Here is a 15792-nt window from a genome sequence, read left to right on the forward strand (position 1 = left end):
ATTTTGCTTCTAAAAAACACAAATGATTGATGTTAGGAACTTGATTATCTTAACTTGCTTGTTAGCACATTCAGGATTATTCAACAAGGGCTGATACGTGTGGAATCCCAGCGAAAAGTACAGGGTTTAGCAAGCACATGCTGGCTGAGTACAGACTGTACTCCAGTTATTATGAGCTAAAGGAACACATTGTCTGATGTGAGCAGCCACTGACTGAGACAGACAGCTAGCTACACATGAGGTTACTCAGTTCTGAGGCCAACCAACATCCTTCTGTATGGACAGCAGCATCCTCTAATGGAAAACAGTACTCAGGTAGCCACTGCATAGCAGAAATGTGAAAACTCTTATACTGAACCAACTTTTCAAATGTTTGGAATGTGGCATTTTTACATTTGTCCTGATGAATGCAAGATGAAAAGCTTCAGCATACATCAGTCCTTTCTGTAAGATTCAACGAGAGAACAGAGGGATATACTGATAGAGCTAGATGCACAGGGGTCTGAGAAGACCTATGTGGAACAGAAATATGAGGGTAGATCATGCTCTAAATACTGTGGAACACTTTGTAAACTACTGAGTTGAACAAAGTGGGTATGCAGCCCACTCAGCTTAATGCAAAGCATGAAGGCGGCTGGTAATAGTCCAGGGTTAGGGAACCCCATTGAAAGACCGAGACACCCCAAAACCAAAATCCTACATGTGTCACCCTAACAGCAAAATCGTCATCACAGCATCACCGTCTCTTCATCAGACGATTCGGGAGTGATGATGCGCCCCAAGGATAATGCGTGCCTTTTCTACAGCTGTCCCTGAAACATAGCCTGGCTAAGAACATGAATAAATTCATAACTATTTCTTTACTCTGCCCTCCTCACACCTTTTACTATAACTGCAGACAGTCCTGGCCTTCCCACATCTTTCTCTCCCTATCCTCTCACCTTCAGAGAATTCAATATTAGGGGTGTCTCTCTCTCTTCTCACTTACATCCTGCGGTTTCTTTAGCCCCACGCTCCAATTCCTTGGTTTTAACTCCCAAAACAAATTACTTCATACTTAGCGCATCAAATTACATCTGCCACCTATCTATCCTCACCCATTTAAGAATTCCTGAAGTCTGTTACAAAACTCCATGCTGTTTGTCAAACCCACAACTTCAGGAGTCTCAGCAAATTTCAACATGCAGCTCTGCACGGCCAGCTAGAACTGATCTGTGGCTGCAGGGGCACTGACTTGGTGGCTGGGAACCATGTCCAATCAGATCATCGCTGAGCTGACCCAAACCCTGACCATCAATCACATGTCAAACCTCATTAAAATCCTCATGGTCCACACGGTTGAAAATTTATAACAGGCCTATTTTGATACTCAAACAACGTTGCTAGAATGGTACCTAAGATTCAAAGCAAAGCCTTTGGAGAGCTGTGATAATGGGAACTGCAGATGCTGGAGAATCCAAGATAATGAAATGTGAGGCTGGATGAACACAGCAGGCCCAGCAGCATCTCAGGAGCACAATAGCTGATGTTTCTGGCCTAGACCCTTCATCAGAGAGGGGGATGGGTGAGGGTTCTGGAATAAATAGGGAGAGAGGGGGATGGGTGAGGGTTCTGGAATAAATAGGGAGAGAGGGGGAGGCGGACCAAAGATGGAGAGAAAAGAAGATAGGTGGAGAGGAGAGGATAGGTGGGGAGGTAGGGAGGGGATAGGTCATTCCAGGGAGGATGTACAGGTCAAGGTGGCGGGATGAGGTTAGTAGGTAGGAGATGGAGGTGCGGCTTGGTGTGGGAGGAAGGGATGGGTGAGAGGAAGAACAGGTTAGGGAGGCAGAGACAGGTTGGACTGGTTTTGGGATGCAGTGGGTGGAGGGGGAAGAGCTGGGCTGGTTGTGTGGTTTTTTGGAGAGCTGCTGTGAACTGGAATGCACTGCCAGAAAGGACAGTGGAAGCAGATTCATGAGGAACTTTTAAAAGGGGATTGGACAAAGACTTGGAATGGAAAAGATGAGATTTCTGCGCTGAAACAGCAGGGAAGTGAGGCAAATTAAAACAGTTCTTTCAGAGAGCTGGGTCAGGTTTGATAGGTTAATGGAGTCCTTCTGTGCCACCTTTTCATCATAGTTTTGACCGCCTGCCTTTTTTCCCCCTCAACCTCTGACCCCAGAACTCTCTAAGATCTATACCCTGTTCTAATTCAGACCCTCTGCAAATTCCTCATTTTAACTGGGCCCATTATTGATTACTAGTTGAGCCCAAAGCCTCTCATCCTCTCTCCCGCCGTCCGTCCCTCAACACCATCGTTAAAATACTTCTTTGAATATGTTTCTAATCAAGATCCAAGATCTCGCCATGTGGCTCAGGGTCAAACACTGGTTGGTAACACTCCAGGTGAAGCAACTTGGAATGTTTTATAAAGTTAGAAACATTTCTAAATACAAGCTGTATGAAAACCAAATGGCTCTCCATCTACTGGATGTCTAGCTTAGAGACTCTTCCTCCAATAAAAGCTTTATTAATCCTCTTCACCTTGTCTGGACACAAGTCCTAACTTTGCCTCCACACCACCGTTGCATTTACCTCTGAAAGGCAGCTGTACTGTTTGTGGTTGAGTGGAGGTCACCCAGAGGGTATCATTTTCCTGCAACCACTCTCTCTCACCATAAACCAACTCCTTACCATTTAAGATAATGGGAACTGCAGATGCTGGAGATTCCAAGATAATAAAATGTGAGGCTGGATGAACACAGCAGGCCAAGCAGCATCTCAGGAGCACAAAAGCTGACATTTCGGGCCTAGACCCTTCATCAGAGAGGGGGATGGGGGGAGGGAACTGGAATAAATAGGGAGAGAGGGGGAGGCGGACCGAAGATGGAGAGTAAAGAAGATAGGTGGAGAGGGTGTAGGTGGGGAGGTAGGGAGGGGATAGGTCAGTCCAGGGAAGACGGACAGGTCAAGGAGGTGGGATGAGGTTAGTAGGTAGATGGGGGTGCGGCTTGGGGTGGGAGGAAGGGATGGGTGAGAGGAAGAACCGGTTAGGGAGGCAGAGACAGGTTGGACTGGTTTTGGGATGCAGTGGGTGGGGGGGAAGAGCTGGGCTGGTTGTGTGGTGCAGTGCGGGGAGGGTTAGGGTTAGGGTTAGGGTTGCACCACACAACCAGCCCAGCTCTTCCCCCCCACCCACTGCATCCCAAAACCAGTCCAACCTGTCTCTGCCTCCCTAACCGGTTCTTCCTCTCACCCATCCCTTCCTCCCACCCCAAGCCGCACCCCCAGCTACCTACTAACCTCATCCCACCTCCTTGACCTGTCCGTCTTCCCTGGACTGACCTATCCCCTCCCTACCTCCCCACCTACACCCTCTCCACCTATCTTCTTTACTCTCCATCTTCGGTCCGCCTCCCCCTCTCTCCCTATTTATTCCAGTTCCCTCTCCCCATCCCCCTCTCTGATGAAGGGTCTAGGCCCGAAACGTCAGCTTTTGTGCTCCTGAGATGCTGCTTGGCCTGCTGTGTTCATCCAGCCTCACATTTTATTATCCTTACCATTTAATCTTTCCTGTCTTCCACCCAATCACAAACCTCTATTTTGATCTTTCTTCCCATACTCCCCTTCCAGGGTTCGAAACCTCTTCCATCTCTAACTTTTCCCATTTCAGAGGAAAGACCATCAGCCTGAAAAGCCAGCCCTCTTCCCCCCCGCCCCCCACCCTGAGGTGCTGCCTGATGTGCTGAGTATTCCCAGCATTTTGTTTGTTTATTTCAGACCTGCAGCATCCACAGTATTCTGATCTTGAATCACATTCCCACATTAGGAGCTCAGTCCAATGCACCAAGTTCAGGATTCCTTTCCATGTGCAGCCACACACTGACCATCCCACCGAGAGAGTAATACACAGCACAGGTGAAAAATGGGCACCCAAACAGGATTGTTTTCTCAATCCAGTCCCCAGCCCCATCAACAGACTATTATCTGACAGCAGTAGCTCAGTGGATAAAAATCTTTGATGACCACCAGGAAAACTCACTGAGCAAAGTTGGCCAAGGGATGAATATTGACCAGGACACTGCGGGGAGAGCTCTCCTGTTTGTCTCTGAAATACTGCCCAGTGATTTTTAATTCCACTCACAGGGTAGAAAAGCCTATATAATGTCCCGTGTGAAGGGCAGAACCTCCAGCCTGCAGCACTCCTTTCTGGAGTGAGTTGTGAATGCACAATAATTCTCTGACTAAGAGACGAGAATTGTATGAACTATTGCTGACAAATAATAATCTGTTTAAGGGCTTGGGGGCCAGAGAGGAAAAAACCACCCCCTCGGGTTCCCCTTCCTGAACTGCACTCTGTAGCATAAACCCAGTTCCACTCACTACTTTACTGCACTAACTACATCTCCAAAGGTGACTGTTTGAGCTGTAAAGCTAAACAACATTGTGAAGTTGTGAAAGGTGCTACAGAACTCAGCAAGTTTCTTTATAAATTGCTGAGTTTTGAAACCTGGCTGAGAACGAGCAGGGAAGTATTGGAATATTTCTCACCAGGGTGTTGTCTGCAAAGCTTCCTCTTCACACGTGGTCCAAGGCCCTGTCCTTCCTTCCAGCCCATTTTCCGCAGTAACTGCACACCAATTGTTATCCTAGGCGAGAGTTTAGACAGATTATATCCCTGAATTAGTGAAGTCACTCAATACCATTCAGGCATGTCATGGCCAAGTCAGTGAGATAAAAAAATGACACAGTGGAATTCAGAATGGACCAGAAGATGTTAATAGAAACATTACCCATCTCTGGATCTTCAATCATGCTCTAACACAGCATTGCAGCAATTTGAAAACACCACATCTGAAAGGCTACAATATGTAATCACTCATAACCTCAGCACCAGTGGAATACCAGAGGCTTGACCAGAAATGAGGCCAGAAATGAGAAGGACAGACTAAAGAAACTGAGGCATTTCTGAAGGGTCCAGACCTGAAATGTCAGCATTCCTGCTCCTCTGATGCTGTTTGGCCTGGTGTGTTCATCCAGCTTCACACCATGTTATCTCTAAAGAAACTAGGGTTACATTCCCTGGAATTTAAAAGTTTAAGAACTGACTTGATCAAAATTTCTAAAATATTAAAATATTGATAAGGTTCCACACGGTAGGCTGCTCTGAAAGGTTAAATCACATAGAATCCATGGAAAGTTGGCAAATTAGATACACAATTGGCTTAATGGTATGAAGCAGAGGGTAACAATGGAATGATGTTTGTCAAACTGGAGGCTTGTGACTCGTGGTGTGCCTCAGGGATTTGTTACCTACAATCAATGATTTGGATGAGAATGTACAAGGCAAGAGGGACCTTGGAATCCAGGTGCACAGTTCTCTGAAAGTGGAGTCACAGGTAGGCAGGGCAGTGAAGAAAGCTTTTGGCACACTGGTCTTCAGGGTACTGAATATAAAAGTCGGGGAGTTACGATGCAGTTGTACATGACATTTGTCAGACCACACCTGGAGTATTGCGTTCAGTTTTGGTCACCTTGCTATAGGAACGATGTTATTAAACTGGAAAGAGTGCAGAAGAAATTTACAAGGTCGTTGCCAGGACTCAAGGGACTGAGTTATAGGGAGAGTTTGGACAAGCTGGGACTTGTTTCTTTAGAGCGTGGGAGACTGAGGAGGGATCTTACAGAAGTGAATAAGATCATGAAAGGCATGGATAAGGTGAATGCATTCAGTCTTTTTCTCAGAGGTGGGGCATCAGATTAAGTAAAGAGGGGAAAGAATATATGGGAGCCTGAGGGGCAACTTTTCTCTCGCAGAGGGTGGTACGCATATGGAATGAGCTGCCAGCAGAAGTAGTTGAGGCAGGTACATTAACAACATTTAAAAGGCCTTTGGATGAATACATGGATAGGAAAGGTTAGAAGGATATGGGCTATGTGCAGGGAAATGGGGTTAGTGTGGATGGACATTTTGGTCGGCACGGACCTGTTTGGGCCGAAGGGCCTGTCTCCGTGCTGTAGGACTCTGATTCTACTACACCACACAAATACAGCAAAACTATTTGTTCTGGTGTAGAGCCCAGGAATAGAGGCCAAAATGTAGAGCCAGAACATTCAGAAATGAAGTTAGGAAAAGATTTAAGCCACAGCAAGTGGTAATGTTTGGAACTCTTTTACCTAAAAAGCAAGTAATGCAAGATCAATTGTCAAAGATAAGGGAGACAAAATGTAGAAGTTGGATCACTGAGCACTGATACAAGTTTCAGGGGTGACATGGTTTCCTCCTGCTCCTATTCAGTCTGTTTTCTATGTCCAGTGACCCCAGAGAGAGGAAAGGGTAAATAGAACATAGAACATAGAACAGTACAGCACAGAAAATCACCGAGGTATTCTGACCCTGACCAATCTCTAGTGATTCCTGCAAAGTGAGCAGCTGAGGAAGATGGAAACACCAGCACACTCACCACAACAAGCCACGGGCACTTTCAGGCGCACAAGCAAAACAGGATAACTGTACAGTCTGGCCTGTAGCAACAGGCAATCACTTCAGGGAGGGGAAAGCACAAACTGAAGAGTACAGAGAAGCAAAGTAACAAGAACCTGAGCATTGGTCTCTTATCGTTTGTGTCTCTTTATACTCTCAGGTAATCTCAGTACAATAGGTGATACATGGATTGATAGATAAATAGTAAGATGGAGAGCAAAAGATACAGAAAGTAAAACATTTCTGATCATAAAATGTTTGGTTTAAAGAGGTGCTTATGTATTGTGGCACAGAAGACTCAGGACTGAGGAGCATTTTCAACCCCATATCCACTACTCCACCCTCCGTGGGTCGAACCCACACTGACCAGACTCTCTGTACTCCACAGAGCAACTGTAGCAGCGGTGCTGGCCGGCCTGTGACAACGGAGCAATGAGAAAGAAGATTTTCTTGGAGTTTTCTGACCCCAACCACAGTTGCAACGTAATCACAGAGAGATGGAGCCTCTGACATTGACAGCTGCTTAACCATGTTTAGCACTCAACATTCACTCCCTGCCCTCTCCTGCTCTCACTTTGCTGGAGCAATCAGGTCATCCAAGATGCTGGCCCCAGGAATAGGAGCTACCAGACTCGCCAAAGCTCGCGACTTCTCCCAGATCTTGTCTTTAGCCTTTGAGGCAAACTCATCTGTAGTTGTTATTCCTTTCGGTGCAATTCCATGCTCCTTGAGATCCTGAAAAACATTGAGAAATTCCCAGAATCTTACACCACAAGAGGAGTCTGAGTTGCCCATCAAGACCTATCCACCTAATCGCATTCCTCTGATCATTCCCAAAAGCCCTGCAGGTATTAGCTATTCAAGTATTTATTTGGACAAATTCTAAACATATCATTTTCTGAAGAAGGGTCCAGACCCAAAACATCAGCTTTCCTGCTCCTCTGATGCTGCTTGGCCTGTTGTGTTCATCCAGCTTCACACCGTGTTATCTCTAAACATATCATGTCTTTTTTTTTAGCCAATCGCCTTGAATCTGTGTCCGCTGCTATTGACTCTCTTTGAGGTGAAACTGTTTCTCTTCTTTTACTTTTAAGAAGGGCCTTCATAATTTTCAATCCATCAAACTTTCCTTTAATCCTCGCCGCTCTCGGAACCGTCTGTCCACATGTAAATTGTAGCTGTTAACTGAGGAAAGCGTGAGTAGACTCTATTCCACCTTCCCTCCCTCCAGGTGGAGCAGCTGCCATCTGCCTGATGTCTGTCGATAGTGAGACATGAAAGCCCACACACCACTGCACTCTAGGCTATGCATGGATCTGAAAGTTTCCCCAATTTCTCCAAAACAAAATAGGAACCAGCCCTTCCACTCACAACCTCAGCAAACTGTGAACCCCAGAGTTCTGATTACCAACGGCACCAACAGAAATGGGCCACAGTGGGCGAGAGGCATTGCAATGTTCGAAATGCCACAACTGTTTTGAATAGTAGGGCAGGTTTGACAGGCTGAATGGCCTACCCCTAATGCTTCACCTGTCTTCAAAGTCTTTCTGGGACATCACTATCCACCCAACTACAAAGAACACCACAGGAAAGTCCTTGTAAAGTACCTCTTCATCCATGAAGTGCTCGGGGTTGAAGACCTGTTTCTCTGCCTTTTGCTGCCTTGAGGACACAAATGTCGACGGTGTCCACCCTACAGCAACAACAGCAAGGTTAAAACTTCTGTCTAGTTTTCAACACACACAACTCACAACGCATAATATACAGGGTATCAGAGAGCCCACAGTACATGACATGCAGAATAGTACACAGGTCCAGTTGACGGTCCCTCTTGACGGCTGTGCCATGTGAAAAAGTCACAAAGCTTTATGTATTTGGAAGCAGAGTGTGCAAGCGCAGTCCAGTTACACTCTGAATGCGTACTGCAGACAGCCTGTCCAGAGAAAAATGCTAACAAAGAACAGCAGACCTGATAGGGTGGCCCAGTGTGGAGAATGAGTCTGCTAATCATCGCAGATAGAGGGCAAATTCAGCAACACACTCATGGGATTTGCCCACTAGAGATACCTCTGAATTTGTTCTTCAACTGCCAGCCTAGGACACCATCCCCAGCAGGGGACAGTCTCTGGGCCATGAGCGTACCACCCAGAATCTACTGGAAATTCAACAGAAAAGTTGCATCCGCAAATAAAAGTAAAGCTTTCTGGATCAGTGTGTATCACCCACTGGCAGAGGATCTCCTTTAAAACAGTGGAATGTGAAATCTGTTTGTCGGAACTGCTGTTGAGTGCCTCAATTAAAAAAAAGCCATGGCACCTCAAAATTATTTGTTGTTTACAGCCAAGGATGTGCATTTCAAAGAATTGTGAGAACAATTTCCTTACCTTCTTTTGAGCCCACTGAGTTGAAATAGCCAGCAGAAAATCCCCCCGTGAACGCCCCATGAAAGTGTTTGTATCTCCCCTTCTCATCTCTGACTGTCTGCTCGTGCAGTGGAACTGGGTTCTTGGTCGATTCATCATCTGAGCAAGAAAAAGTCTACTTTAAGACACCAGGAACTTAACAAGTCCTAATTCAAAATGCTCCCTTTCTTGTTTACAATATCATCTTGTTCTAGTCCAGATGGTGTTAAATCTCACTGTGGAACATCACCGCTTCTCATGCCTTGGAGACACAGAAAATAGGAGCAGAAATAGGCCATTCAGACCTTTGAACACCTTCTGGAAAACATTCAATGTTTTGGCCTCAAATGCTTTCTGTGGCAGAGATTTCCACAGCTCAGTCTCAGTCCTAAATGACCTAATCCATGTATTAGACTGTGGCCCTCTAGTTCTGAGTGAACCTGCTAACTGTCCACTGGCTCCCAGCCTGGTCCTGTCCTCAACTCTTGCCGTCTCCAAACCCATCTCTCAAACACTGCTATAAAGACCCACTTAACTCAGGATTTCCATCATTTCCCACCTGAAGTTCCTGTATGGCTCCCAAACAGTCATCACTATGACTGCCTTCATACAAACCACAAGACCAAAAGATGTAGGAGCAGATTTAGTCATTCAGCCCATTGAAACTGCTCCATAATTTTCCTGCTGTCTCATGGTAACCTCTGATCCCCTTACTAATCAACATCCTATTTATCTCTGTCTTAACTACACTCAATGACTTCATCTCCACAGCAATGAGTTCAAAAGATTCACCACCCTCCAACTGAACATATTCTTCTTCATCTTGTTCCTACAGAGTTGTCTCTTCATTTTGAAGCTTAATGCAAATACCTTCTCCATGTTCACTCTAACCAGGTTTGTAGTACTCTGTAAGCTTCAATGAGATCCCTCCTCATCCCAAACTCCATCAAGTGCAGACACAAATTCCTCATCCATTTCTCAGATGACAAGCCCTCCATTCCATTATTGTACACCTCCTTGGGACTCCCTCTCAAGGGCAGCACATCCATCCCTAGACATGGAGCCCGAAACTGCATAAAAAAACAAACTCATCCCTGCTTGTCCTTGATGGGGGTCGCGGTGGGAGTCGTGGTCGGCCTGGGGATGAAGGGGGATGATGGGAGATGATGGGAGATGGAGTGGATAGGACAGATGGACAAATACTCCAGTATTGGACCAGGACACAGAACAGAGTGAAGTGGTTGGGTTCAGCAGTGAATGGAGAATGGGAATGGGAATGGGAATGGGGCTCGGTGAGTTTAAAGGAAACCCCATTCGAGACCAGGCCTGAATCCCATCAGTCAGCCTCCAGGGGTACACCCTTTCTCCAGCCCCTGAATCTTGCCCCCACACAGACTGATTAACCACACCCTCTCCCATCTCCGGGGTATTTACTCCCCATCTCCTGGATTATTTACCCCAATCCCCTAGGTATCTACCCTCCCCCACCCTGCAGGTGTTTATCCCCATCCCCCAGGTATTTACCCCCCCCACCGGGTATTTACCCTCCATCCCCCAGGTTATTTACACCGTCCCCCGGTTATTTACCCCCATTCCCTGGGATTTTACCCTCCACCCTCCCCCCGGTTATTTACAGCCACCCCTGGGTATTTACACCCACACCCGGGTATTTAATCCCACCCCCCTGGGTTAATTACCCTCCACCCTCCAGGTTATTTATCCCCACCCCCCAGGTTATTACCCCCATTCCCCGGGTATTTACCTCCAACATCCGGGTTATTTACCCCATTCCCCGGGTATTTACCCCCATTTTCCGGGTATTTATCCCCCCTCCCCGGGTATTTACCCCCATTTTCCGAGTATTTACCCCAGTCCCCGGGTGTTTACCCCAGTCCCCGGGTGTTTACCCCCAGTCCCCGCGTGTTTACCCCCAGTCCCCCGGTATTTACCCCCATTAGCCGAGTATTTACCCCAGTCCCCGGGCGTTTACCCCCATTCCCCGGGCGTTTACCCCATTCCCCGGGCGTTTACCCCCTTTCCCCGGGGCTTTACCCCTTTCCCCGGGTGTTTACCCCCAGTCCCCGGGTGTTTACCACATTCCCCGGGTATTTACCCCATTCCCCGGGTGTTTACCCTCTTTCCCCGGGTGTTTACCCCCTTGCCCCGGGTGTTTACCCCTTTTCCCCGGGTGTTTACCCCCTTTCCTCGGGTGTTTACCCCCATTCCCCGGGTATTTACCCCCATTCCCCGGGTATTTACCCCCAGTCCCCGGGTATTTACCCCCAGTCCCCGGGTATTTACCCCCTTCCCCGGGTGTTTACCCCCAGTCCCCGGGTATTTACCCCCTTCTCCGGGTGTTTACCCCCTTTCCCCGGGTGTTTACCCCCTTTCCCCGGGTGTTTACCCTCTTTCCCCGGGTGTTTACCCCAGTCCCCGGGTGTTTACCCCCATTCCCCGGGTATTTACCCCATTCCCCGGGTATTTACCGCCTTTCCCCGGGTATTTACCCCCTTTCCCCGGGTGTTTACCCCCTTGCCCCGGGTGTTTACCCCTTTTCCCCGGGTGTTTACCCCCATTCCCCGGGTGTTTACCCCCATTCCCCGGGTATTTACCCCCATTCCCCGGGTGTTTACCCCCATTCCCCGGGTATTTACCCCCTTCCCCGGGTGTTTACCCCCAGTCCCCGGGTATTTACCCCCTTCTCCGGGTGTTTACCCCTTTTCCCCGGGTGTTTACCCCCTTTCCCCGGGTGTTTACCCCCTTTCCCCGGGTACTTAGCCCCTTTCCCCGGGTACTTAGCCCCTTTCCCCAGGTGTTTACCCTCTTTCCCCGGGTATTTACCCCAGTCCCCAGGTATTTACCCCCATTCCCCGGGTATTTACCCCCATTCCCCGGGTGTTTACCCCCATTCCCCGGGTGTTTACCCCCATTCCCCGGGTATTTACCCCCTTCTCCGGGTGTTTACCCCCTTTCCCCGGGTGTTTACCCCCTTTCCTCGGGTGTTTACCCACTTTCCCCGGGTGTTTACCCCCATTCCCCGGGTGTTTACCCCCTTTCCCCGGGTATTTACCCCCTTTCCCCGGGTGTTTACCCCCTTTCCCCGGGTATTTAGCCCCTTTCCCCGGGTGTTTACCCTCTTTCCCCGGGTATTTACCCCAGTCCCCAGGTATTTACCCCCATTCCCCGGGTATTTACCCCCATTCCCCGGGTATTTACCCCCTTTCCCCGGGTGTTTATCCCCTTTCCCCGGGTGTTTACCCCCTTCCCCGGGTGTTTACCCCCAGTCCCCGGGTATTTACCCCCTTCTCCGGGTGTTTACCCCTTTTCCCCGGGTGTTTACCCCCTTTCCCCGGGTGTTTACCCCCTTTCCCCGGGTACTTAGCCCCTTTCCCCGGGTACTTAGCCCCTTTCCCCAGGTGTTTACCCCCTTTCCCCGGGTGTTTACCCCAGTCCCCGGGTATTTACCCCCATTCCCCGGGTATTTACCCCCACTGCTAATCTGCAAGATCCTAGCAGGTGATGAGAATGCAGTGTGTGACAAGAAGGATATCTTGTCTACCTGGTACCACCTACTGGTCAGCAAGCTGTTGTACTGTCACCCAACTGTAAAACCAACAGACCTTTATCAATATGCTGAGGTAAGAAACCTTCAAAGAACTCCTAACTGCCCAGGTTATCTAGCAAAATATTGTTCTCGTTCTGTCAACAATGGTCTTTAATATGGTTAATTGGAGAAATCTATTCAGGCAGTTGTTCCCTAAACCTGATAATGTTAAGAATGGAGGCAGAAGTGAATATGTCAGCGAGCATTCTAAATTAAATGTCAGCCTTAACTTTGAGTTTAGTTTGGCCAGATTGTATTAAAGCAACTAAAGTTAAGAATAACTGTTGAAAATATAGAGCAAGTTAGTTTGAAGTTAGGTGTTTGCATGACAATTGATGGAACATTGCAAAGGAAGTTTTCCTTTGTATCCACACTGTATTTGACCAGGAAGTCTTTGATGGATCAGTGTATAAGGAGATTTAAATAAAACAAATTCGAGGGATATAGCTTTAAATTGAGGAGTGAAAGATATAGGACAGATGTCAGAGGTAGTTTCTTTACTCAGAGAGTAGTTAGGGAATGGAACGCTTTGCCTGCAACGGTAGTAGATTCGCCAACTTTAGGTACATTTAAGTCGTCATTGGATAAGCATATGGACGTACATGGAATAGTGTAGGTTAGATGGACTTGAGATCGGTATGACAGGTCAGCACCACATCGAGGGCCGAAGGGCCTGCACTGTGCTGTAATGTTCTATGTTCTATTCCCCGGGTATTTACCCCCTTTCCCCGGGTGTTTACCCCCATTCCCCGGGTGTTTACCCCCTTTCCCCGGGTGTTTAGCCCCTTTCCCCGGGTGTTTAGCCCCTTTCCCCGGGTGTTTACCCCCACTCCCCGGGTATTTACCCCCTTTCCCCGGGTATTTACCCCCTTTCCCCGGGTATTTGCCCCCTTTCCCCGGGTATTTGCCCCCTTTCCCCGGGTATTTGCCCCCTTTCCCCGGGTATTTGCCCCCATTCCCCGGGTATTTAGCCCCTTTCCCCGGGTGTTTGCCCCCTTTCCCCGGGTGTTTACCCCCAGTCCCCGGGTATTTACCCCCATTCCCCGGGTGTTTGCCCCCTTTCCCCGGGTGTTTGCCCCCAGTCCCAGGGTGTTTGCCCCCAGTCCCCGGGTGTTTACCCCATTCCCCGGGTGTTTACCCCCTTTCCCCGGGTGTTTACCCCCTTTCCCCGGGTATTTACCCTCATTCCCCGGGTGTTTACCCCCATCCCCCGGGTATTTACCCCATTCCCCGGGTATTTACCACCTTTCCCCGGGTATTTACCCCCAGTCCCCGGGTATTTACCCCCAGTCCCCGGGTATTTACCCCATTCCCCGGGTTTTTAGCCCCTTTCCCCGGGTATTTACCCCCTTTCCCCGGGTATTTACCCCCATTCCCCGGGTATTTACCCCCAGTCCCCGGGTATTTACCCCCATTCCCCGGGTATTTACCCCATTCCCCGGGTATTTACCCTCATTCCCCGGGTATTTACCCCATTCCCCGGGTATTTACCCTCATTCCCCGGGTATTTACCCCATTCCCCGGGTATTTACCCTCATTCCCCGGGTGTTTACCCCCTTTCCCCGGGTATTTACCCCATTCCCCGGGTATTTACCACCTTTCCCCGGGTATTTACCCCCAGTCCCCGGGTATTTACCCCCAGTTCCCGGGTATTTACCCCATTCCCCGGGTTTTTAGCCCCTTTCCCCGGGTATTTACCCCCTTTCCCCGGGTATTTACCCCCTTTCCCCGGGTATTTACCCCATTCCCCGGGTATTTACCCCCATTCCCCGGGTATTTACCCCATTCCCCGGGTATTTACCCTCATTCCCCGGGTATTTACCCCATTCCCCGGGTATTTACCCCCTTTCCCCGGGTTTTTAGCCCCTTTCCCCGGGTATTTACCCCCATTCCCCGGGTTTTTCCCCCATTCCCCGGGTATTTACCCCATTCCCCGGGTATTTACTCCCTTTCCCCGGGTTTTTAGCCCCTTTCCCCGGGTATTTACCCCCATTCCCCGGGTATTTACCCCCATTCCCCGGGTATTTACCCCCATTCCCCGGGTATTTACCCCATTCCCCGGGTATTTACCCCCTTTCCCCGGGTTTTTAGCCCCTTTCCCCGGGTATTTACCCCCATTCCCCGGGTTTTTCCCCCATTCCCCGGGTATTTACCCCATTCCCCGGGTATTTACTCCCTTTCCCCGGGTTTTTAGCCCCTTTCCCCGGGTATTTACCCCCAGTCCCCGGGTATTTACCCCATTCCCCGGGTATTTACCCCCATTCCCCGGGTATTTACCCCATTCCCCGGGTATTTACCCTCATTCCCCGGGTATTTACCCCATTCCCCGGGTATTTACCCCCTTTCCCCGGGTTTTTAGCCCCTTTCCCCGGGTATTTACCCCCATTCCCCGGGTTTTTCCCCCATTCCCCGGGTATTTACCCCATTCCCCGGGTATTTACTCCCTTTCCCCGGGTTTTTAGCCCCTTTCCCCGGGTATTTACCCCCATTCCCCGGGTATTTACTCCCTTTCCCCGGGTATTTACCCTCCAGCGGCTCCAACGCGGCCCCAAAATAAACAAAATCCTCATCATCGTCCGCCGCCATCTTGGATCGTGCGTCACGGGTCAGAGTTCACTGGGGTGTCAAACACAACCAATCACAGCCAGGGGGCGTGATCACGGGACAGCAGCGTGTCTAAATAGGTGGAAATCCCAGCGTGTGACGTGTGAGGATCACAGAGTGTGACGTATAAGGATCACAGAGTGTGACGTATAAGGATCACAGTGTGTGACGTGAGGGATCACAGAGTGTGACGTATGAGGGATCACTGAGTGTAACATGTGAGGGATCACAGAGCGTGACGTGAGGGATCACAGAGTGTGATGTATGAGGATCACTGAGTGTGACATGTGAGGGATCACAGAGCGTGACGTGAGGGATCACTGAGTGTGACATGAGGGATCACAGAGCGTGACGTGAGGGATCACAGAGTGTGATGTATGAGGATCACTGAGTGTGACATGAGGGATCACAGAGTGTGATGTATGAGGATCACTGAGTGTGACATGAGGGATCACAGAGTGTGATGTATGAGGATCACTGAGTGTGACATGAGGGATCACTGAGTGTGACATGAGGGATCACAGAGTGTGACGTGAGAGATCACAGAGTGTGATGTGTGAGGGATCACAGAGTGTGACATGAGGGATCACAGAGCGTGACGTGAGGGATCACAGAGTGTGACATGAGAGATCACAGAGTGTGATGTATGAGGGATCACAGAGCGTGACGTGAGGGATCACTGAGAGGTGATAATGAACAGTACTGTCATTTATTGT

At 49.0% G+C, this 15792-nt stretch overlaps 1 protein-coding gene across 2 annotated transcripts in view; it reads right to left on the reverse strand.

The window, feature by feature from the left end:
- gpatch1 (G patch domain containing 1) overlaps window positions 1-15078 on the reverse strand; it is a 50918-nt gene extending 35840 nt beyond the window's left edge. The window contains exons 1-5 of one of the 2 annotated variants that reach the window (XM_059651808.1): window positions 14998-15078; window positions 8851-8988; window positions 8074-8159; window positions 7041-7201; window positions 4534-4631 (exon numbers count right to left, since the gene is read on the reverse strand). In XM_059651808.1, the coding sequence (XP_059507791.1) occupies window positions 4534-4631; window positions 7041-7201; window positions 8074-8159; window positions 8851-8988; window positions 14998-15058 (544 nt within the window). In that variant the 5' untranslated portion in view covers window positions 15059-15078. Of the gene's footprint in view, window positions 1-4533; window positions 4632-7040; window positions 7202-8073; window positions 8160-8850; window positions 8989-14997 lie in introns of those variants that run through there. The other variant, XM_059651809.1, reaches the window with a different exon arrangement.
- Window positions 15079-15792: the final 714 nt, after the last annotated feature.

The sequence above is a fragment of the Stegostoma tigrinum genome, chromosome 16 (genome assembly GCF_030684315.1).
Source record: "Stegostoma tigrinum isolate sSteTig4 chromosome 16, sSteTig4.hap1, whole genome shotgun sequence".
Classification (NCBI taxonomy): Eukaryota; Metazoa; Chordata; class Chondrichthyes; order Orectolobiformes; family Stegostomatidae; genus Stegostoma; species Stegostoma tigrinum.